This window comes from Arvicanthis niloticus, chromosome 10 (genome assembly GCF_011762505.2).
Source record: "Arvicanthis niloticus isolate mArvNil1 chromosome 10, mArvNil1.pat.X, whole genome shotgun sequence".
In the NCBI taxonomy this organism is placed as follows: domain Eukaryota; kingdom Metazoa; phylum Chordata; class Mammalia; order Rodentia; family Muridae; genus Arvicanthis; species Arvicanthis niloticus.
Genome location: NC_047667.1, coordinates 74537454 through 74561915, shown reverse-complemented (window position 1 = coordinate 74561915; position 24462 = coordinate 74537454). Strand labels below are relative to the sequence as shown.

Below are 24462 nucleotides of genomic sequence, written 5' to 3'. Positions count from 1 at the left end.
GGTATACCTGGACCTTGAGGTAGAACTATTCCCAGTTTTCTGAGAAACTGCCAAATTGGTTTCCAGAGTGGTTATAAAAGTTTGCACTCCCATCAGCAATGGAGGAGTGTTCCTTTTTCTTCACATCCTTGTCAGCAAGTGCTATCTCTTGAGTTCTTGATATTGGCCATTCTGATGGATATAGATGGAACCTTAGAGTTATTTTGATTTGCATTTCCTTGATGACTAAGGAGTTGAGCTTTTCTTTAAGTGCTTCTCAGCCATTTAAGAATCCTCTGTTGAGAAGTCTCTGTTTAGATCTGTACCCCATTTTTTAATTGGGTTATTTGGATTGTGTTTAACTTCTTGAGTTCTTTATAAATTTTGGATATTAAACCTTTGTCAGATGTAGGATTGGTGAAAATCCTTTCCAAATCAGTAGGCTGCTGTTTTGTCTATTGACAGTGTCTTTTGCCTTACAGAAAGAAGCTTTGCAGTTTCATGACAGCCCATTTATCAATTGTATCTTAGCGCCTGTGCCATTGGTGCTCTGTTCAGGAAATTGTCTCCTGTACCAATTTGATAGAGGCTATTTTCACTTTCTCTTCTATGAGATTTAGTGTATCTGGTTTTATGTTGAGGTCCTTGATGTCCTGCATTTTTCTGCGGGGTGATAAATATGATCTACTTGCATTCTTCCATATGCAGACATTCAGTTATACCAGCACCATTGGCTGAAGATGCTTTTTTTCTGTTGTACGATTTTGGCTTCTTTACCAAAAATCAAGTGGATTTATTTCTGGGTATTCAATTTGATTTCATTGATCAGTGTGTGTGTTTCTGTACAATACTATGTAGTTTTTATCATTATTGCTCTGTAGTACAGCTTGAGGTCAGGGATGGTGATTCTTCCCCAAGTTCTTTTGTTGTTCTGGATTGTTTTGGCTATCCTGGATTTTTTCTTCTTCCACATGAAGTTAAGAATTGTTCTTTCAGGTTCTATAAAAAATTGTGTTGGAATTTTGATGGGGATTACATTAAATCTGTAGACTACTTTTGGTAATATGGCCATTTTCGCTATGTTAATACGTTCTAGCCATGAGTATGAGAGATCTTTACATCTTTTGATATCTTCCTCAATTTATTTCTTCAAGAACTTGATGTTCTTGCCATACAAATCTTTCACTTGCTTGGTTAGAGTTGCACCAAGATATTTAATATTACTGGTGCCATTGTAAAGGATGTTGTTCCCCTATTTTTTTCCTCGACCTGTTTATCACTTGTATAAAGGGGAGCTACTGGTTAATTAAAGGAGTGGCTTTAACCAAGTGGCTGAAGTTGTTTATCAGCTGTAGGAGTTCTCTCGTAGAATTTTTAGGGTCACTTATATGTACTATCATACTATCCACGAATAAAGATACTTTGACTTCTTCCTTTCTAATATATATCCCCTTGATCTCCTTTAATTGTCTTGCTTTGGCTAGAACTTCAAGTACTATATTGAATAGATAGGTAGAGAGTGGGCACCCTTGTCTTGTCCCTAATTTTAGTGAAACTACTTAAAATTTTTCTCCATTTAGTTTGATGTTGGCTATTGGCTTGATGTATATTGCTTTGATTATTTTTAGGTACATGCCTTATATGTTTGGTCTCTCTAATACTTTTAATGTGAAGGGGTGTTGAATTTTGTCAAAGCCTTTTTCAGACTCTAATGAGATGATAATGTGATTTTTTTCAATTTGTTTATATGGTAAATTACATTGATTGTGTTTCTTATATCGAATCATTCCTGCACCCCTGGAATGAAACCCACTTCATCATGATGATGTTTTTGATGTGTTTCTGGATTCAGTTTGCAAGTATTTTATTGAGTATTTTTGCATCAATGTTCAAAAGAGAAATCAACATGAAATTCTCTTTCTCTGTTGAGTCTTTGTTTAATTTAGGTATCAAGGTGACTGGCACTGTTCCTTCTGTTTATATTTGGTAGAATAGTTTAAGGAGTATTGGTATTAGTTCTTCTTTGACAGTCTGGTAGAATACTCCACTAAAACCATCTGGCCCTGGGCTTTTTTTGGTTGAGAGACTTTTAATGAATGCTTGTATTTCTTTAGGGAATATATGGCTGTTTAAATAGTTCACCTGGACTTGATTTAACTTTGGCAAGTGATATATGTCTAGAAAATCATTTCATTAAGATGTTCCAATTTTGTAGAGAACGGGCTTTTGAAGTAAGACCTAATGATCCTTTGAATTTCCTCAGTGTTTCTTGTTATGAATCTCTTTTGATTTTATTTGTATACTGTCTTTTAGTTAGTTTGGCTAAAGTTTCATTTTCTCAATGAACCAGTTCTTGGTTTCACTGATTCTTTGTATTGTTTTCTTTGTTTCCTAACTGATTTCTGCCCTGGTTTTGATTAATTCCTGCCTTCTACTACTCTTGGGTGTGCTTGCTTCTTTTTTTTTCTGGAGCTTTTAGGTATACTTTTAAATTGATGGCATGAGAGCTTTCTAACTTTTTTATGAAGACACTTAGTGCCATGAACTTTCCTTTTAGTAGTTTTTTTTTCATTGTTCCCCATAATTTGGTTACGTTGTGCCTTCATTTTCATTGAATTGTAAAAAGCACTTTTTTTTTCTCTTTCTTCCCTAACCCAGAGATCATTGAATAGAGAGTTGTTCAACTTTCTTGAGTGTTTAGGCTTTGTGGTGTTTCGGTTGTTGAAGTCTAGCTTTAATCCATGGTGGTTTGATAAGACACAAGGCATTACTCCAAATTTCTTTTATCTGCTGAGGCTTGCTTTGTGATAAACTAGAGGGTCAATTTTGGAAAAGGATCCATGAGGTACTGAGAAGAAAGTATATTCTTTTGTGTTTGGGTGAAATATTCTATAGATGTCTGTTAGGTTCATTTGATTCATAATGTCTGTTAGTTTTGTTCTTTCTTCCTTCTTTCTTTCTCACCCTCCCTTCCTTCCTTCCTTCCTTCCTTCCTTCCTTCCTTCCTTCCTTCCTTCCTTCCTTTTCTCTCTCTTTCTTTTCTTTTTCTTGTATAACTTCTGTTCTATTTGTCCAAGGTGTTTTTCTTTCTGCCCTTATCAAGCCACCTCTTTACATGGGCTTTGGTGGAGGCTGTGGTGCAGCACCAGTGATCTAAATTGTGATGGGGGTGTTTGGTCCTTCTGGGCTTCATGAGATCAATTCCTGATGATCTTACTATGAATGGCACAGCTCATGAAGTAAGGCAGCTTGACATAGAGCTTGGGAAGTATATAAGCATCAAAGACTCTTGCTTCAGCTATGTCCCTGATAGCAGTGGCTTCTACAATGTTCCGAACAACAAACTTCTTAATGGCCTTACCACTGGGCACAGTTTGTGCAGTGAATTGGCTACACATGGCCATGGGCCTTTTTGGCATGACCATTGATTCTTCTTTTTTTGGTCATCTTGGAGTCAAGACCTGGTTATTATTTAGTTATTATCTACATGACCTGTCAATTGGGGTGTTGAAGTCTCCCACTATTAATGTGTGGGGTTTGATGTGGAATTTAAGCTTTAGCAATGTTTCTTTTATAAATGTATTTGGGGCATGGATGTTCAAAATTGAGATATCTTGGTAGATTTTTCCTTTAATAAGTATGAAATATCTTTCCCTGTCTCATTTGATTATGTTTGGTTGAAAGTCTATTTTATTAGCTATTAGAATGGCTACTCCAGCTTGCTTCTTGTGTCCATTTGGTAGGAAAAAAAATTTCCAGCCCTTTACTCTGAGGTAATGTCGATCTTTATTGCTGAGGTGTGTTTCTTGGATGCAGTAGAATGATCGATTCTGTTTTTCCATCCATTCTGTTAGCCTGTGTCTTTTTATTGGGGAATTGAGTCCATAGAGTTTGAGAGATATTAATGACCAGTGATTGTTATTTCATATTATTTTCATTTTGGAGATTGTGTGTGTGTGTGTGTGTCAGAGAGAGAGAGAGAGAGAGAGAGAGAGAGAGAGAGAGAGAGAGAGAGAGAGAGAGAGAGCTTCCCTTGTTTTTGCTGGTATGAAACTACTTATTTCCTGTGTTTTCTTGGATATAGTTATCGTCCTTGGGTTTGAGTTTTCCTTCTAGTATTTTCTGTATGGCTGCATTTGTGGATAGACCACTTGAATTTGGATTTGTCTTGAGATATTTTGTTTTATCCTATATAATGATTGAGAGTTTTGCTGGGTGTAGTAGTCTGTATGTTTTAGAGGTTGCAAGATCTCTGTCCAGGCCCTTCTAGATTTTAAGAGTCTCTGCTGAGAATTTGGATGTAATTCTTATAGGTCTGCCTTTGTATGTTACCTGGCCCTTTTCTCTTGTCACTCTTAATATTCTTTTTGTTCAGTAGATTTTGTGATTTGACTATGTGATGGAAAGATTTTCTTTTCTGGTCCAGTCTAATTGGTGTTCCATAAGCTTCTTGTATGTTATAGGCATCTCTTTCTTTAGGTTGGCAAATTTTTCTATGATTTTGCTAAAAATATTTTCTGGGCTTTGGAGCTAGGACTCTTCGCCGTCTTCTATTCATTATTTTTAGGTTAGGTCTTTTCATGGTATCCCAGATTTCCTAAATGTTTTGTGTCAGGAACTTTTTAGATTTAACTATTTTTGACTGATGTCATTAATCTTTTCTATTGTATCTTCTATACCTGAGATTTTCTCTTCCATCTGCTGTATTCTGTTGGTGATGCTTGCATCTGTTTTTCCTGTCTTCTTCCCTGTTTTCCATCTCCAGGATTCCCTCAGTCTGTGCTTACTGCTTCTATTTCCACATTCAGGTCTGGTATAGCTTTACTTATTTCTTTCACTTGTTTAATTTTATTTTCCTATATATCTTTAAGGGATTTAGTTATTTTTTTCTTTAAAGACCTCTACCTGTTTGATTGAATTTCCCTGTATTCCTTTAAGAGATTTATTCATTTCATCTTTAAAGGCCTCTATCATCTTTATAAAATTGGATTTAAGGTCATTTTCTTCTGCTTCAGTTGTGTTAAGATATCTGGGGATTGCTGTACTAGGGAAGCTGTGCTGCAAAAGTGTCATACTGCCTTGGCTTTTGTTGACTATACCCTTTCAAGAGCCTTTATCCATCTGGATGGCTTTGGTCCCTGGATGTTGCTATTGTAGTAGCTATTGGGAGGAGTGTTAACCTTGATGGTCCTGGTATGGCAGAACTTTGATGGATATCCTTGGGCTGTATGGTTCTGGATCTGCAAGTGTGTATGATTCAGGGTCTGCAGACTTTATGAAGGTGGGCAGAGAGGTGGTGGGAAAATGGAGGTCCTCCTTGGCTATCAGGCTGTTCAGACCACCTTAGAGTGCCCAGAGGACTGAGAGAGCAAGGAAGTGGGGTGGGAGAAGAAAACCTTACCTGTATGGCTCAGGCTCAGCAGGTCTGATGAAGGTGAGAAAAGTGATAGTGGGAGAATGGAGGTCTCTCTGGGCTAGCAGGCTGCTCAGGACAGCTGAGCTTGCTCCAGAGAATACACAAGCAGGGAAGATTATTACTTTCATTAAAGTTTTGTGTTTTTTTTAAACTGGATTATAGAACTTTTATACATGTTTATTTCTTTTTTGGTTCTCCCCCCTATTTCTTTCCCCTGTGCCTCCAAGCAGGTTTTCCTCTTCTTCCTCCCTAGTTGCCCCAATTCTATTGTTACATGTATCCTATTGCCCTGTCTGCCTCCTCCAAGACCTTTCCCCCTTTTTAGTTTCATGGACTTCATCCACATCCATATCTATACATAAATATAAAAGCTGAAGTCTAGGATCTGTATAAAACAACTGGGATTTGAGACATTCAGATCTTACCTGTCTCCAGTAGTTGTAATGACTCAAGTTTTGTATCTGATTTTTTTTTCCAGTTCCAAGGAGAAACTCTTGGGAGAGTTTATAAAGTTTGCCACACAAGCCCTGAGTTAGACCCTCAATACTTATGAGATTAGCGGCCAGCCAGTCTACCCCACTAACTTCTAGGCCAACAAGAGACCTGTCTGTCCTAGCAAGGTGGGCAGCTCCTAAGACACCTGATGTTGACCTTTGGCTTCCATGAAGGCTTGGATACACAGACATGTACATGAGCCCATTCACATTCAAAACACAATTTCACCATTCTAGCTTAAAAATCTTGCAGACGACTCAAATTGGTCTAGCCTGAGTCAGATGTGCACTAACTAGTAAGTCAGTCAATTTTAGGGAGAGACAAACAACCCATTTAGTTCTTCAGAGATACCAGGTCAGGGCAGCCACAGCTGCCCCAAGAAGAGAACACTGAGCAAGAGCACAGCTGCCCATTGCAAAATCATGCTGTACATCAATTTATACAAATGCAAAGACACCACATTAGTATACATGTTGGGCAAATACTCAGATGCCTAAGAGGCCTGAGTGCTGGCAGCTGAACAGAAAGTAAGCAAGGAGAGGGAAAAACAGGAAAAAGAGAAACCACAGAACACACAAAGCATTCCAACTTCTCAGCTAACAAGCAACATGCATTATGTAAAGTTACTTGTGAAGAAAGTAAACATTTTAAATCAAGTAATATTTTTATTTTCAAAGTTTCATAGACAATTTGCAAGAAGGGTGCAGCCCTTCACCCAGTTTCTACTTTAACACCTTACACCAGTAGGTTCATTTTCCACAGTTAACAATATAGGTTGATATTTTATTAACTGCATAGTATTCAGAGTTTCTTAGCCCTTTCTGCTTCAGCATCCTATCCAGGAGAACATTTAGCAGTCATGTCTTCTTATGCTCTTCCCGCTTCTTAGGCTTTTCTCGTTTTTGATGACCTTGACAGTTTGAAGACTAGCCATCATGTTTTTGTAGAATATTCTGTAATTCTTCCCAAATTGAGACATGTCCATTCTTCCTTATAATTAAACAGAGGTTGTGAAGTGTCAAGAGGAAGGTGTCATTTTCGAGATGGCATACCCACTGTGTGTACTGTTAGCCCAGCTTTCACTTTGATGCTGACCTCAATCACTTGGCTGAGGTTTTATAAGCCACAGCTGATTACAATCATCTCCAGAATGAACAAAAATAAACTAAGGCACATCAAGAAAACTGAGTTTGATTCTTTTTATTAACTTGAAAGACACTGCTTCTCTTCAGCAAGCACAGGATCTATTAAAACACTTACCACATATTCTTAGCTAATGTATGAAGATGAATACATTGGTGGTAAAAGCATCTGTAAGTACTAAGAACTATCCTTGTCAATAATATTACCCGAATTCACTGAACGTATTAGGCTAAGAAGAACGGGAATGGCACAGTGGCACATCTGCAATGCTACCCTCAGCAATGAGGCACGAGGAGCGCTGTGAGACCAGTTTTTGGCTATTTAATCAGTCCAGGTGTCCGAGGAAAAACCGTGGAACCACTGCTACTTGCTGTATATGATGCAAGCCAACCTAATTAAATCAGTGCATAAAAAGAACTTACCTGCTGACCTAAGAGTAATAATTCAGAAATTCAGTCATTTTAAGAAATCTAGACAACTGATATTTTCACTGTGTTCTTATAAAATATTTTAATATCCATACATGCACGTTTTAATCAAACCTGCCATCTGCCCCTTCACTACTTTTCTCTCCCCCTTCATGAGCTTTTTTTTTTTTTTTTTTAAATACCATGTGCATTAGTGCTGCCTGTATTCCACGGATATAGGACTATCTAGAGAAATATGAGTGGCATCTCAGGACCCTGGTCACTGAAGAAAACAAAATGTCCCTCTCAGAGCAGTCATCATATGCCAACAGCTCCTCAGAATGGTCGGTGCTGTATGGTCCGTCCCTCTCCCATCCACGCTCGGATCCACGCTGCCTTGATCTTGTTTTCACATTTTTTGAACAAAGTAGTACTAAAAGACTTAACTAGTAATGCTTTTGAAAGTGTCTCATCACAAGAAAACAAGTTGAGAGTTGTGATTTTATTTTTTTCAGGATGAGGATGCAAAAGAGAAGACACTCCAACAGGGACAGACAGTGATGTACAGGCAAAATCCCCAGTATGTTCTCAAGTTTTCCCAGTTTCACAGTTATAATAAACATTTTTTTTTTGGCCAGGAAAAGTTTCAATTAAGTATATAACACCCGTTTAAAAATTGTGTAGAAAAGTACATGGAAACATTTGTAAAATATACCTACCCATCAGGAGGGAGAAAACACCCTGCTGCCAGACATACGGAGGTTGTGGGCATCCTGCATAAATCGATCTCACTAACTCCCAGAAATAAACACACCTTTAAACCTCTCTATCCTAGATGTTTCTCAAACACTTAATCAAGGAAGCCTTTTATTATCATATATTTATCAACAAGTGATGCTTTGAAACAATTTTCAAAACCCTGTTGTGCACATAAATATTCCAATTCTCACGGAGAGTCCATCAACAATCTATTTTACTGTACTAGAGAAAATTAGTGACATTTATACCTCAAATATTTTTCTTTATAGAATTACCTTTAGAAATCTATTTTTATAAACTATACCAGGGAAGAAATGGGGAATGCTACCAAGACATTACCAGGGACTGAAAGCACACAGCACAATAATCTTAACCACTTTCAAGTATTTTAGAGAGGATGAGGGCATTGTTGGCATAACGAACTACTGAAGAAATAAGAGCCCCTGACCAGGCTACCTTTGTTCTCTTAACAGACCCTGACCCCTAGTGGGACATGGGAACTCTCCATTACTGAGGTGGTTCAGTGTCATTCTCTCTGGCTTCCTGATGAGATGGCATCTAATGGGTATATGGGGCTCACTTGGCTCCCACAAGGAGAGGGGAATACTTAGCTGCAGCCTGTCTCTAAAGACATGACTGTAATATTTCACTACTCCTCCTCAGCCGTGTAAACTCTGGGATTATACACAGGCCTGGGTCACCACATCCAGCTTATTATATAATTTTTTTAAATGTAAGAAAGCATTTTGTGTTCTAAGACTTTATATACTAAATAATAAAGTACAAGGAATTTATTTTCAAATTATGACCATTACAGTTAATAGCAAAGAATCATTCATGATTCATGTAACATAGTACGTTTTTCATCTGTCATTCAATATTTCAATTTTTTTCACCTTGAGATGCCTACTTTTAATTCTTTTCATAAAACATACGGTTTTAGAAGCACAGGCTGGTGTCTCACAACCTCACAACCTGTAACTGCAGCTCCAGGCAGGGATCCAACGCTCTCTATGGACCCTGAAGGCACCTGTGCTCACATGTGTATGAACACACACACACACACACACACACACACACACACACACACCCTTTAATATTACCCCCTGTACAAAGGTAAATGGTAAGTGTTCATATAATGGGATCAGAAATCACCCGAGGGTCTGGGAAGGTAGCTGGGTCCTGGTTCTGCCTGTGTCAGCATTGCTGCAGCAGCTCCTTAGCTGCTACCTAGACTGTTCCACAGTGATGCTGAGGCCTGTGTTAGGACCAGTATTTCTCGATTAATGCACTATAATGGGTTTCCTGCTGTATCAGTAGAAAATAAAGTATATTTTGCTCAGCTGAGATTACTCTTCTAGAGCATATATTTCCTTACCTGCCAATAACTTATAAAGAGTTTTTTAGTCATCAATTTAGAATAGTAATATTATAACTTCAATCAAAAGCAACTGTTTTTTTTAAAAGGGATAATACCAGCAAAATATCAGCTAAGCAGTTAACAATATTGTACAAGCAACTCTACACTATATAGGTCACTTTATGGAAAACGCAAATGAAAACTACTCTCAAATTACTTTATACATTAGAATATACAAAGGGAAAGCCCAATCTAATGAGATGGCTGGCCTTTGGTCAAGGCTAGAATATCAAGACAAAAGAGTATCGATTTGAGTCTTTATGATACTGTCAGGAAACTACAGCCTCTGATTTGGGGAGTGACACTGAGACAATAACCAACAAAGCCGCAGAGTCCCCCCAGATTTGAAGTTGATCCAGAAATTGACAGAATGTAGCTGGATGGCTATAAGAACCCCCTGAGGCAGTTCAGAGAGGCACAAGCCTATGTACTGCAGGAGCAGGAATGGCAAAGCCTGGCAGACAGCTTTGCCCTGAGGCTCAACTCGGTAAATCCCAGACTGCAGCCCCACCTGTCTTACTTATCACGTGCTCCAGCAGTCAGAGCTAACACAAAGCTAGCCGATGCTGGGTTTACGAGTTTATGTTGTAACCTGTGGTTCCATTCAGTCCCCACTTGGGGATGACTTTGTTATGTGTCAGTACTGCCCCACAGCTACAGGAAGCTGACAGGGAGGAGCAAAGGGCTGCAGGGAAAAGCTGTCAGACAAAAGAAAAACCATTACTTCAGAACACCCGTAAATCCAAAATGCGTACTGTGAGTCATCATCCATCATCTCTTAAATATGCAGTGCTATCACGTATGCGTGTGATGTATACCTGCATGATATACGTGCCAGTGCATAGTGAGTGTGTGTCACAGCGTGTACTCAGAGGCCAAAGGACAACCTTTGGAAGTCTGTTTTCTCCTTCCAGTGTGGACTTCAGGGATCAAACTCAGGCTGTCAGCTTGTGCAACAAGCACTTTTACCCGCTGAGTCATCTCGCTGGTCCAGTATCCATTTTCTTGACTCCTTGGTGGGACTTTTCTTTAAAAAGGAGAATCAGGATGCAGATGCTGACTGATGGCTTCACCAACATCACATAAGATGGCTTTTGGGTTTGCCACACAGTTGGAGTTTCTTTGTTGTGAGCAATTGTGCCAGGCCATTAAGAAATACCAGAAAGATGGTCATAGACATGACGATCACATAGTGGCTGATGCTGCAAAAGGAGAAAAGAAACATGTGGAAGGCAAGGAGGGAAGGGGTGAGAGAAAGCACAAGACATGGAATTTAAAAAAAAAAAAAAAAAAAAAAACCGCATAGAAGTAGAAAAGGTGCCATGACTTAAAACAGACGCCAGGAGCTAGGGAGACGGCTCCTGTGGGTAAAATGCTTTCCAAGTAAGCATGAGAACCTGAGTCCCCAGCACCCATGTAAAGTGGTAGCCCGTTCCTGCTGGAGATGAGGACTGGAGGATCTCATGTTCTCACGGACACCAGGTTCTCTCAGCATCTCTGTGTCCCTGCCAGTTACAGGGTGTGGCCGGCATACCATGCTCCCTACCCTAAACTCCTCCAGTTCAGGAGCTGGGCTGCTCTTCCCCCAGTTGCCCTTCCCTATATAATCCAGCCATTTTGGTTACCTGGCCCTTCTGCCTGCCCTTTACTTTCCTGGTCTCCTGGCTCTCCCCTCTCCCTGCTTCCCTTCTCCTCATGTGGCCCAGCTCAGGGTCATGCTCACCCTGGGCCCTCCCAGATAGCTGTTCCTTTTATCTATAATAACCTCCTCCCCCACCATACCTAGGAATAGTCCTATACTTCATTTCTCTCTCTCTCTCTCTCTCTCTCTCTCTCTCTCTCTCTCTCTCTCTCTTTCTTTTCTTCCTTCCTTCCTTTCTTCCTTTCTTTCTTCCTTTCTTTCTTTCTTTCTTTCTTTCTTTCTTTCTTTCTTTCTTTCTTTCTTTCTTTCTTTCTTTTTTTCTTTTTCATTCATCTGGTGCAGAAACTATGAGACTGAAGTAAATGAGTTCTTCCAAGAGACTTGGCCTCTCCAAGCCAACCAAGCTGCTGACTTGACTCTCCTAAGGTTTGTTTCTGTTTGCTTTTGCCACCCACCACATTTGATTCCAAATTCTGGAGTCTGCATCTTCAGCCACTTTCTCCTTCCACCTCCTCTAACCATCCATCTCTTGCCTACTCAGTAAGTGTCCTCTCTCTGGCTCCTGAAGCTTTCTATGCTCTTCGGGGCACCTATGACACAGGCATCTCCCTGCTGTGCCCTCTGGGACCCCATCTTGTGTGAACTCCATTTACTAAGACATTGCTCCTCTCCCTCTTTTGGAAGCCTCCCTTTTTCTGAAAGCCCTCTCAGTCTACCTTTTCAGCTGTTTTCTCCTCTACCTGCTCTACTTGTCTTTCTTCCTCAACTAGGTAAATGTTCCCACAGAGCTGCCTACTGTGTCTACTTTGACTACAGACGTTACAGTGGTGACGTTACAGTGGTGACGTTACAGTGGTGACGTTACAGTGGTGTGCCAGGATGCTCCTCTCACCCGACTGGGGCCCCTACCACATGGAATAGGACATCTCTCCTTTGTTTGGAACACTTCTCTGAGTCTGAGAAGAAAAGGAGATAAAAACAAAGTCCTTCACAGGGAAAGTCCTGGGTATTCAAAGCAAGATGTTATCAGAGTGTTCTCAGCTGTTGTAGGCTATTGTAATCCAAGTCTCATGTCAGGGTATATGGCTCAAGATGGCTGTGAAGCTGATAGCCGCTTTCTGCTAAAAGTCGGCCCCCAACAACTTATGTCTTCACTTTTACCACCAGAAAATTTAGATAAGTAACAGCATGTGTTTGATAAATAAGTTTTATTTAATAAATAAGATTTATAAATACTTCAGGTCTATTCAGGTTCACAGCAATATTTATCTAGGTTCTTTATCTTTGCTCACTTCATTAAACTTCAGATATTTGGATAAACTAAGTCATACAAAAAAAACAGTGATATTTGATAATGGTGGACTAGAAAAGAATCAGAAAAGTCCCTAGTCTCCCTGCAGACTGTATTTATGGTTTAAAGTTTTATTTTGATGCTAAAGGATTTTCAATTAAATCTTCAACTCAAATTTTAAAGTTCAAACTTAACAGGGATAAAGCTGTAACGTTCTAGTGTTAAAATCCTTGAAAAATCCTAGCTACTAATGTAAACTGTGAAAGGTAATTAAGACATACAAGTTGATGTATTTAAGGTTAAGCCTAAACTCGTGTATATTTAGTAAATGGTCCTCAAACTCTTCAGACATCTGAATATGGCATTTAAAATGTTTAATTTAAAAACTTCACAAAACAAATAGAAATGCTCCTAGCAGAAAACCCAAGGTCTCAAAAGAAGATGGATGGGGCACACTGAGTACACCTGAGTTACAGTAACATTAACCACAGGGCAAGGCTGTCCCATGCTTCACCTGCAGTCAGTGCTCTGTGCAAGCTGTGGATAAGTTAGGGTTGATTGCCCTATTTTGCCAGGTCAAAGTAAGGTCAGTCCTCAAGTTCTTCCTCTACAGGAAAATCTCTCAGAGCTTTTGGGTTTGACAGCTGAAGGCCAATGCAGCTGTGTGGCAGCTGAAGATTAAATGTTGTCCTGTATGACAGGTGAAGACCTATGACCAGTGCCCCCAACAAGACTATCAAGAACCTAGGACAACCATCTGTGTTGTGGGTAAGTCTCTGTCACTTTAATTGATCCATACACCATTTAGATTATACCTCCTGCTGTCATTTATCCTTCTCAGATCTTGATGATAGTAATTGTAAATTTATCAGCAACCAGCACTCAGCTCCTACCACTCAGCTGCCCTCTCAGTTCTCTTCCTATGTAAAGTGAGGCCTCATTTCCTAGAGCTACTGGGTCTCCAGCTGAGAAAGACATTTACCTTGCTACTAGACTCTGAAGAGACAGGCTCCAAAGTAGCATTTTACTACTCCTTTCTTTAAAGGTGTCTTGCCATGACTACCTGTGTGTCATGGTAAATGAGTAGACATAAAAAAGTCTGAAGTGTGCGTAAGCTCCGAGGATCTAAGAAAGTGTTCTAAAGTATATAAATACAAGTTGTACAGGTAAGGCAATATGAAAGGTTCGGCAAGGGTTGGCTGTGAGGGACACAAAGTGTTTTAAGATGTGTCAAAGTCTAAGAAAATGATTTACATATGAAATGTTTCATATTTCTTTCTTCCTCGCTATGCTATTACTATACTAAAACTTCTAAAGTTCACAATTCCAACATCAATTTTTGGAGCTCTGATAAGCTTTGGTGAGGCACTGAGCACTGTCAAAGATTTTAAATTTCCTTTCGTTGTCTTCTAACAACAGACTTAAAAGTGCTTCTCAATTGTGCTAAAAACATCTCTGTCCAATCTATACATCCAGCCCTCTGGAAATCTAAGTGTTAATGCTTGTAACCCAGAATTATTTTTGGGTTCCCAAGCTTTTTCTTCGACTTAAAGGCATGAGTCTGCTGACCTTCCTACAATGTGAATTTCAGTACAGACTGCAAACAGTGGCAATGCTAAGAAATGTTTTTAAGATCTCTTTTTTATAAACTTCAAAATGTCATATAAACTTTGGGGAGTCTATTTGGAGCCACCTAGCAGGTCAAATGGACTGTAGACTAATACTCTTATGCTTCTCCACCTGTCTATTCCAGAAGGTGGGGTCTCTCTCCCCTGGTCTTGGGACTCCCTTTCCCCAACTACTGGCTGGTCCCCCGAGAAAGTGCTTTTCCCAAGGTCAGGCATTTAGACAAAAGCCCCCATTTCCCCAGGTGCTTGAAAAAAGCTCCAGCTGGCTAAAAGGGAGTCAGTCATTCTTATCTCTGGCAAGAGCAACTTTGTCAAGGTCAGTGCTAACTTCTCTCCCTCAGTCCTACTCACAGGCTCAGGAGTCCCCTTTTTTCAGGTCTCATTTAACTTTGACAATCTCTCCCCATCTCTTTCTCCTAGCTTTCCTGGGAGGCAGCCTTGGCAGTCTGAAATAAACCCTTGTGCCTTTTCACCCATGGAGCTGCTGTTCTAGTTTCATTACTGTGCCCATCTTCATTACCGGGGAGCCCCTTAAATGAGACCTTCTCTGTTGCTCCAAACAAAGCCACTGATCTGAGGCTCCTAAGATACGCATGCATCATTTGTTTCTCCCGGCTCTTCCACCCACAAAATCTGATTCTAGATTGCACCTCTTCATCGGCTTCTTCTCTCCACCTTATCTAACCATCCAGCTCTCCTCACCTGTCTATCACTAAGTGTCCTCTCTCCCAGCTGCCCACCACACTGGCATCTCCCGTCTACACCCTTGGACCTCACCATGTAGGCAGTTCTACTTCCTAAGACAGTCCAGCTGTTCTCTTCCATTGCCTGCTCTCTGGTTACTACAGAGCTCCCAGCTCTGGCTACTTTTACTACAAAAGACACATGGTATGCCAGGAAGCTTCCTTGCCCCTACTGGCTTCCTGCCACCTGGAAAGGGACTCCTTCTCTGTGATTTGGGATATTTCTCTGACAAGACTCCTAGTGTGCTTAGGGACACCACAGACTGACATTCTTGTCACCAGGACACTTACACCCTCTGCTGTCACGGCTCCTCTCAGCTCCTGTCTGGAACTCCCTTCCCTACCCTAGGAGCTTCCAGTTGAAGTCCGTAGCTTCTCTATGCCTCCATGGCTTCTACTTCCTAGGCAGTGGTTGATGCCTGGTCCTCCTTGTCCCTTAGAGCTGCACTGCTCTGTCAGCTGCCTAACCCTCGCCATTGGAGTTTGTTTCACTGCCTTTCCTCCCTTTTCTTCTAGGACTCAATTTCTTTCTCAGACTCAGGTATTTTATTTTAAAGCCTCACTGTCTTACTGAAGATGGCTTGGGCTCAGTACAGCTCAGTGGCCAAGATGGCACACTCAAGTTCCAATTCTCCCAAATCGCAAATTTTTCTGCCACTGCACAAGGCAGTGATCCCAAATTCTCTTATCTCTAAGTTTTCACACTCTTAAATCTTTTGTCTTCATGATTTTTCTATGCTCTGTTCTCAAGAAATCTTTAAAGACTCTTACATAAACAGTTAAGATCTCAGGATTGATTTGTAAGTTCACTAGGGTGTGGTTAAAGAATCTATAAAATCTGTACAAAATTTGGCTTTAAACTTATAACAAAAGGTTTATAATTAAAAAACTTAATTTTAGTTTGCTGTAACATCCTATATATGTGATTCAACTCATCTAGAATACACTGTATATGTAACTCTGATTCAACTCTTGTTTAAGAAAACAGTTAAATAGCAACCAGGTCTCTATCTTGCATCTTAGCTGACTACCTTCAAGATGTAAACAGCCACATGACTGACTGGCAGCCATCTTTACAAAGGTTAAAGAATACACTCCATGTGACTTCATCTTAAGATGACTACGTGGCATAAAACAACAATTACAAAACTTCTCAGTACTACTGAGGCCTTATTTATCACTGCAGCTCCTTTTAGACTAAGGAAGCGACACTGAATCTCAAATATTTTGGATTAGTATAGATTTTTTGTATGATGATTAAAAATTTACAATATACTGTATATATGATTCAACTCTGGTTTACAATATACTCTATATGATGATAAAAATTTAAGGTTATAAAATCTATTCAAATAACAAAAGCTGATTTAAGATGCATGTCTAACTACTTATGTCTTTGTTAGCTGTTTAACACTAACCTGCTAGAAAATGTAGATAAGAAACAATATATGTTTGATAAGTAAATTATAGTTGATAATTAAGATTTATTATTTTCTAAGGTCTATTCAGGTTAACAGTAATATTTGTCTAGCTACTCTGTTTTTGCACACTTTAAGTGTTAGTTATTTGGATAAACTAAACCATAACACACTAACACACAAACAAAAAAAAACCAAACAAACTAAACACCACCACCACCACCAAAAATCCTGAATAAACCCTGCAATATTCTACAACCTGTGTGTCAGGTCCCAAGGTTGAGCATTTAAACAAAAGCCCCCATTCCCTCAGGGGCTTGAAGAAAGTTCCTGCTTGCTAAAAAGGGAGTCATTCTTCTTATTTTTGGCAGGAGAAACTTGTGGTCCCTCCATTAACACATGACTATGGTGCCTATTGACTTGTCAAGGTCCCTCAGCCCCTGTTCAGAAGCCTCCTTTCTCCTGGACAGCCCTGACCATTTAACATAAACACTTTCCTTTTTCACCCATGGAGTGGCTATTTTGGTTCCTTTACTGTACTCAATTTCAAGACTAGTAAAGTTGCCAGTCTCCCCGTGAACCTTATCTATGATTAAAAAGTTTATTTTGATATTAAACGAACTTCAATTCAAAATTGTTATTTTTAACAATTTTAACGGGGATAAATCTGCAAAACCCTAGCCTTATATAAGCTATTAACTGACTGTGAGGATAATTAAGACATGCAAGTTGATTATCAAATTCCTTAATTTGTGTAGAACTGTACTTGTAGTCATGCTAAGTACTAATATAATTAATTACAGGAATAAGCTTTATTTAGCTTCCTGTATATGCTTTCAAAGTTAAGCAGAAAGCAAGCAATTAGAAACAAGCCGTTTGTCTATTTAGATACACTTAATACATGGTCATCAAGCACTTCAGATATCTGCAGAAAATGGCACTTACAGTGTTTAATAAAAAGGGATTCTGTGATAAACATGCCAGCTCCTGCCAGCATACCGAGTCTACTCTAAAGAAGAAGACTACCTCGCGTTTGATTTAAATACGGCAAAGCTGGGCACTAGGTGAGATCTGTCCTTTACCTTGACTGCTGACAAGCAGGCCACCGGCAAGTTGACTGCTCCACCTAGACAAGGTATGCCAGTCTCCCCGATTCCTACTCCACAGGAAAGCCTGTCAGATCTAGTAGGCCTGGCAGCCGGACTGATGCTGCCCTCTGCCCATCACAGAGGAACCTGAGGTGACTGTCATTTTAATAGACTTGGAAGCTACTGGAGTTGCTCCATGAAACTCATCTTCTCAGGTCTCTAATGGGCTTGGAGACTAGACTAGGCTAGCTATAGATTTAGCATCTTAACAGCATCGACCAAGGCCTCAGCTGCCTTCTCTTTTCTCTTCATGTGTAAAAATCAGCCCACAGGCCTCCCTTTCCTGGAGCTGCATGTCTGTCTAGATATAGTTCACCTTGTTACCAGACTCAGAAAAGAGATAAGCTCACAAAACAGATTTCAATGTTTTTTAAACTATTCCTTCATTGAAAGGAACTTATTTACAACAACTGCTCCCAGTAATCATCCACCTGTGTCTCATAGTGAATAACTGGACAGAAAAAAAAACATGTAAAGTTTATGTAAGGTCTGAGGATCCAAAACCTTAGGTTATGAGAATCTAAGAGAGTTGTTAGGGTCTAAGGTGTTTTAAGGTAGGTAAATATTAAGTTATGAGGGTTGGAAGATGTGAAAGCTTAATGGTAATAAGAAAGTGATTTATTTTCAAAATTAGAAGTGCTTCAGCTTTCCTTCCTTCATTATGCTACTGTTATAACAAGATTTCAACAGTTCAGAACTTAACAATCAGTGGAGTTCTGATAAGTTATTATTCTAGCTCTGGTAAAGTACTGTTAATATTATCATAGTCCCAAGGTCAAGCTTTTAAATTTCCTTCGGTAGTCTTCTAAGTATAGACTTAAAAGTGCTTCCCATTTTTCTAAAAACATCTATAATACACCCAGTCTTCTAGATGCAGGAAAGAGTGTTAATGCTTTTAGCCAAAATCATTTTTATTATAGCTTTTACTACGACTCAAAGGCATGAGAGTGCAGTCTTTTCTACTATGTGGATTTTAGTATAGATTACAAAGCAGTAGTAACGCTATCATATCTAAAATTTACCTCTTTTAATAATCTTAAAAAGAAAAGCCTGGTAAACTTCAGGGAATCAACTTGGATCCACTTCTCACAGGTCAAATGGGCTCCAAATATGTGCTGTCAATCAACAGCCTGTCTCCCTGCCTGCACAGTTCTGTCAATCAACAGCCTGTCTCCCTGCCTGCACAGTTCTGAATGTGGGGTCTTTCCCCTTTCCCAGGTCTTGGGACTCCCCACCCCTACCACCAGGATCATGGACCTAAAAATTCCAAATGTACACCTCAGGAAAACTTTCCCCCAAACTCCTTAGCTTTATCTTCTGTCCCTTGAATAAGTATCTGTTCCAGCAGGTTTCCAATCAACCAAAGACTGCAAATTGCTCCCAACTCACCAGCCCTTGGTGCTCCTGATGGAATTTCCAACCAGTCTTTGCTTTCTAGATGGCTCTAAAGCAGCCCATGTTTTGCCTGTTTCAAGAGCCCCAAAAGACCACCAAGGAGCTGCTTCTGATGCAATCCCACTAGGGTCTTTATTCGAGCTTGAGCCACACAATCATTACTGACACAGTGGGACAGGAGGGTGAAGCCCAGAGGCCAGTTTCAAGCAAACATTTATAGAGGCAAGCAAACAAGCAAGGGGGTATCCAGCTTGGCACACATCTGACTGGGGGCTGTTCTGGAATTTGCTGCCCTTTAAATGACTGGCTGATGCTGGGAGCCAAACCGTAAACTTTTATAAGTAAGTATCTTTAGGTACAACGGTAACTTCTGCTCTCCTCTGGGTGGTGGTTGTTAGGAAGTGACCTGAAGACTAGTGCTAGGTTCAGGCTTCGTGTTTAATTTGAGTTCAACCTTAGGTCAGGTTCTCTAAGATGGAACCTGAGCCCAAGTGATCTGGTCTCTCACCTACACTTCACTACCATCAGGTAACCCAGACTCACAAACTACTCCAAAGTGGCATGCACTTCTCCAGCCCCAGACATCCACAAAGCCTGGACAGCACGTGAAACAGCCTGCTCTTCCTGGTCTTGGCCAGCATTCTAGCTTTCTCGGGTCCCCAACAAAGCTGCTCCAGTGTCAAGAGGAAGCAATCATAGAAAAGATTACATTGCCTACCACCACTTATTAAAAGGCTGGGATGTTATGTCTCAAACCTGGGACAAATGGCTAATTGAGGTGCCTATTTAACATATCAACATGGACTAGCACCAGGTTTTCCCAGCATCCCCCAGTCCCTGCCTGTTACAAGGTGTGGCTGGTATAACATCCCCTTATCCTAACCTCCGTCAGCCCAGGAGCTGGGCTGCTCTTCCCCCAGTTGCCCTTCCATCCGTGTGTGTCTGTGTGTGTGTGTGTGTGTGTGTGTGTGTGTATGTATGTATGTGTGTATATATATATTTTCCAGCCATTTTGGTTACCTGGCCCTTTTGCCTGCCCTTTACTCTGCTGGTCTTCTGGGTCTCTCCTCTCCCTGCTTCCCTGCTCCTCACATGGCCCAGCTCAGGGTCATGTTGAGGCTGGACTCTCCCAGATGTTTATGCCTCAGACTACGTTCTCCCTTTAATCTACAGTAAGCCTCTTCCACCATACCTAAGGAGCAGTCATGTCCTTCCCTATTTATTTCTTTTTTCATTCACTTAGTTTCAAGAAGAGACTTTGCCTCACAAGCTAAGGTGGACGGCAACAGAGGAAGACCCCAATACTGACCTCATGCTTCCACATGCACATGCACTGCCCGTGTCTCCATACAAAATAGATACTGATATTAAAAACTCAGAAATCACTTAAATACAACCATATAAATAATACGTGTTTATTGGAAAGGAGTTAAAATAAACAATGTGCCCTTACAGCTATAGAACTCTAAGCCTGAAGACCAGCAGAACACGGTTGTTTTTAATGTTCATACTTATTAGGTGCACCAGATCCTGAAACAACACCAACCTAACAAGTTTGTAAGAACTGAAACCATACAGATCATTTATCTGACCACCTCACAATCCAAGTATCAGCAGGAAACTCTCTTAACACTTAGAAATAACATATTCACACATAATCCATGGGCTAAAGAAATGCTTCCCCTTTTCTGATTTCCTAAAGCAGGGTCTCAGTGTGGAGCCCGCGCTGCCTAGAACTCTGTTTAGCCCAGGACGATCTCATGATTTTCTTGCTTCCCTATCTCAAGTGTTGTGATTTTAGAGATGTGTCACCACATCCAGCTCAAAGACTCAGTTTTGAAAAAACTTTTAAAATTATTTTTGAATTGGGGGGCACTTGCCACTGAGCCTCACAATTGCTGCTCCACTCTTGGCATCCAAATAGTAGGCAGAGAAAACTCACTCCTACAAGTTGTCCACTGATGCTCACACTTATGTCACGAGTGCCCACACAGATGCATGCTCGTGCACCCATGTGCATGCGTGCGAACACACACACACACACACACACACACACACACAATTTTAAAAATACTTGAGAATAAAAATGAAAATCAAAGCATGTAAAACATTGAAAAGCTCTGATGTAAACATGTTTTTCCCTTACTCTGGCAAAGAGTGCGAAGCACACACCTGACACACCTGACACACCTGACACACCTACTAAGCAACTACTGTTTCCCACACTATGGCTATGGACTTGGAGACAAAAACATAACAATTTTAGAAAACAAACAAACTAAGGTAAAGTCATTAGGACTTGAGCTAAGCAAAAAGTTCTTGGTTTTGACACTGAACACTAAATAAGTCTTGGTCTTGATACTAAAACTAGACTTGATCAAAATAAGGAACTTTTATACTATGAAAGACCCTGTTTAAGAGGATAGAAAGACAAGACATTAAGAGAAATATTAGCACAGCGTACATCTAAAGAAGAAGTCATCCATATAACAGTTACAGCATTAATACATAATTAATACATAATTAATACATAATCAGTCCCCAAGGCTCAACAGTAAAAATCCTAACAATTCACCATAAAATTAAGCAAAGACATGAACAGAAATGTCAGCAGAGAAAGCAGCAACAGACGACGACATCATTAACTACTATGAAATGTAGATTAAAATAAAAATGTGTTGTGCATTGCCCAGGTATTGTTTGTATGTTCATGTTAATTCTGCTCTGGGGGGGGGCTGCAGACAAGGAGTCAGGTGACTTCTTGTGAACCATTATCCTATGAATAAAGAAGCCAATCCCTGGCGAGTAGGAGGAACTAAGAGAGATGGAGGGGAGAGATAGGGTCCTTTTGGACCTGGATAGCATGAGGACAAGATGTAGCTACTAGTGTCTCCCTGCTTATGGCGAATCTGAAGGATTTAGATTTAATAAGGCTTACAAAATTACAATTCTAGTTGTTGCTCCCAGCAATTGAGTTACCATCGTTTCTGAACTAAGCTTATGCGGTGCTTTTCTTCATGTGGGTTCTGGAGAGAAAGGTACAGCAGCAAAGCCTGGGTTTGCCTAATGTACACCACAAAGGCCGTGGGGAGTTTGAAGCATGGGGCTGGCTTGGGAATGTGAACTTAGAGAGCTGGGTGGAGCTCTGAGTCAGTCTCCACGAGATAAAAACAGGTCAGCCAATGCCCACCAGTGCATAGCAGGCGGGGGGGGGGGGGGGGGGGGAGCGACGACGATGACGACACACAGAGACTAGCAGGGCATTGCATAGGAACCTGCTGACTTTTTAATATTTCCCACAACAAAATGAGACATGGTTACAAATCTGTTTGCACTGCTAAAATAAAATAAATAAACAAAAACTGAAAACAAAACCAGTGCCAATGCCAAACGTCCACAAGTATATAGAAAATCTGGACCGCTGCTCTCTGGAAAACATGGTAGTTTCTTATAGAATGAGCTTTCAACTACCTAAGACTGTGAGTGCACCTCTGGGAAAGTGTTCACACATGCACAAATGCACACACACACACCCCTACTTAACTACCTGCAGGAAAATAAAAAGTTGTGCTTACAAGAATGTTTACAGAGAGTCTCTCTTCATAATATCCCGAATTGGAAACAATTCTATCTTCAGCAGGTGAATAACTAACCAGCTGTGGCTGTCTTAACAACAAGAATGAACTATAGAAGAACCTGAATCAGTGAGTAGAAAATAAAGTGTGCAATCAACTCATTCCAGTTATAGTACATTTGAGAAATAACAAAACTATTGAACCAGAAAACAGATTAATATTTTCCAGGTTTTAAGGAGGGGATGGGAGAGGGGGAGAGGGTGTGGCCAAAAGGTCTTCGTGGTGACAGGAATGTCCTATCTTGACAGCATCAATGCTATCTTTGCTGTACTGTAGCTTTACATGAAGTTACCAAGAAAACACATATGGAGAGTAGATAGCATCCGAGGTTCGAGGTTTGGAGTGCCTAAGGTAACTGGATCAGACAAGGGTCCTGCTTTTGTCTCTAAGGTAAGTCAGAGATTGGCAGAGATACTGGGAACTAATTGAAAACTCCATTGTATGTGTCATCCCCGGAGCTCAGGCAGGTAGAGGGAATGAACAGAACCCTAAAAGAGACCTTAACTAAATTGTCCTTAGAGACTACTGCTGCCTGGGTGGTGCTCCTTCTCCTGGCCCTGTTCCAAGCCTGGAACATACGCTACCATTTTAACCTGACCCTTTTTGAGATCCTGTATGGGACTCTGAATCCCTTGACCCCGGCTCTTGACCCCCAGAGTGACTTTTCAGGCTGACAAGGGTCTTATGGCTCAATTGCAAGCTTTCCAGATCAGCTACTAGGAACTGTGGCCTAAACTTAGTGTCCTGTATAACACAGGTACCCCCAGAGGTTCCACACGAGTACCAAGGTGGAGATTGGGTATATGTTAAGAGGTATCATGCTGAAAACTTGGAAGCAAAGTGGAAAGGGCCATTCCTGGTGTTGTTGACCACCCTGACTGCTGTTAAAGTGGATGGAGTAACTACTTGGATTTATATAACTCACATCAGACCAGCACCTGCGTCTGACACCAACTGGATAGCAGCCAGACACCTGAGGAACCCCCTCAAACTCAAGATCAACCACCCTTCTGCAAGTCCAGAGAAACCATGAGATGGCTATGATGCATCTTTCTTCCAGCACTGAGCCTCAGCACCCCACCAGCCCCGCAACCCTACCAAAGTGACTTGGCAAGTACTCTTAGCCACTGGGGATGTAGCTTGGTCCATTACAGAGGAACACCCTCCTTTTACTTGGTGGCTGGACCTTGTCTTTAATCTCTGTAAGTTAGTAAGGGGGTCTTGACTCCTGGGGTATCCCCACCCTAGAGACAAGGGGGAAGGATTACCTGAATGTAAGGGACAAGGGACTAGCAAATCTAAACCGTGTCCCAGAAGTGGCCTTGGAGGGCAGGGCTTTGGGTGTGGACAACAGAAGTTGAGGAGTGTTCTTCAAGAAAGCCCCATATATGTGTGCTCCCTAGATGGGAGAAGCCGACAGCAGGCTCATCAGTGTGGGGGAGGGCACTTAGTCTGTGCTACCTGGGGGTGTGAAACATCAGGAAGCACATACTGGAGACCATTCCAGGGGTAGTTAAGAATTCAATGGCAGGATGAGAAGGGCTAGCCAAGTGGAAGAGAGAAAGAGAACAGAATCAGGGATGGTTCGAGTCTTGGTTTAACTCCTCCCCTTGGTTAACCACCCTCATATCCACCTTGTTAGGACCCCTAATTGTTCTCCTGCTATTGTTGACCTTTGGACCCTGAATATTGAACAAGCTTACAGCCTTCATAAAGAGAGAAGAGGAGCAGTGCAGCTGATGGTCCTGCGCCAACAATATGAGACCCCGAGGACAGGACCTGAAGAATATGAGTTAGTTACCCATGACCCCGAGCATAGCTCCAGTATTGGAGCTTGTACAAGAAAAAGGGGAGAATGAGGGACCCTAAGGGATTTTTCCAGTCTCACACCCTCCTTAAAGCTTCCCCCTCCTGCTTGGGGTCAAGGCTACTCTAACCTCCAT

At 40.9% G+C, this 24462-nt stretch overlaps 1 protein-coding gene and 1 pseudogene across 7 annotated transcripts in view; both read right to left on the bottom strand.

Annotated features, from left to right (window-relative positions):
- Window positions 1-3090: 3090 nt before the first annotated feature.
- LOC117716548 (small ribosomal subunit protein eS26 pseudogene) lies at window positions 3091-3426 on the bottom strand (annotated as a pseudogene).
- A 4497-nt stretch (window positions 3427-7923) lies between these two features.
- Pign (phosphatidylinositol glycan anchor biosynthesis class N) overlaps window positions 7924-24462 on the bottom strand; it is a 118847-nt gene continuing 102308 nt past the window's right edge. For 3 of the 7 annotated variants that reach the window (XM_076941701.1, XM_076941703.1, XM_076941700.1), the window contains one exon: window positions 10554-10821. In XM_076941701.1, coding sequence (XP_076797816.1) covers window positions 10698-10821 — 124 coding nt within the window. In that variant the 3' untranslated portion in view covers window positions 10554-10697. Of the gene's footprint in view, window positions 10822-11587; window positions 12218-24462 lie in introns of those variants that run through there. The other 4 variants (XM_034513246.2, XR_013113041.1, XR_013113042.1 and 1 more) reach the window with 4 other exon arrangements.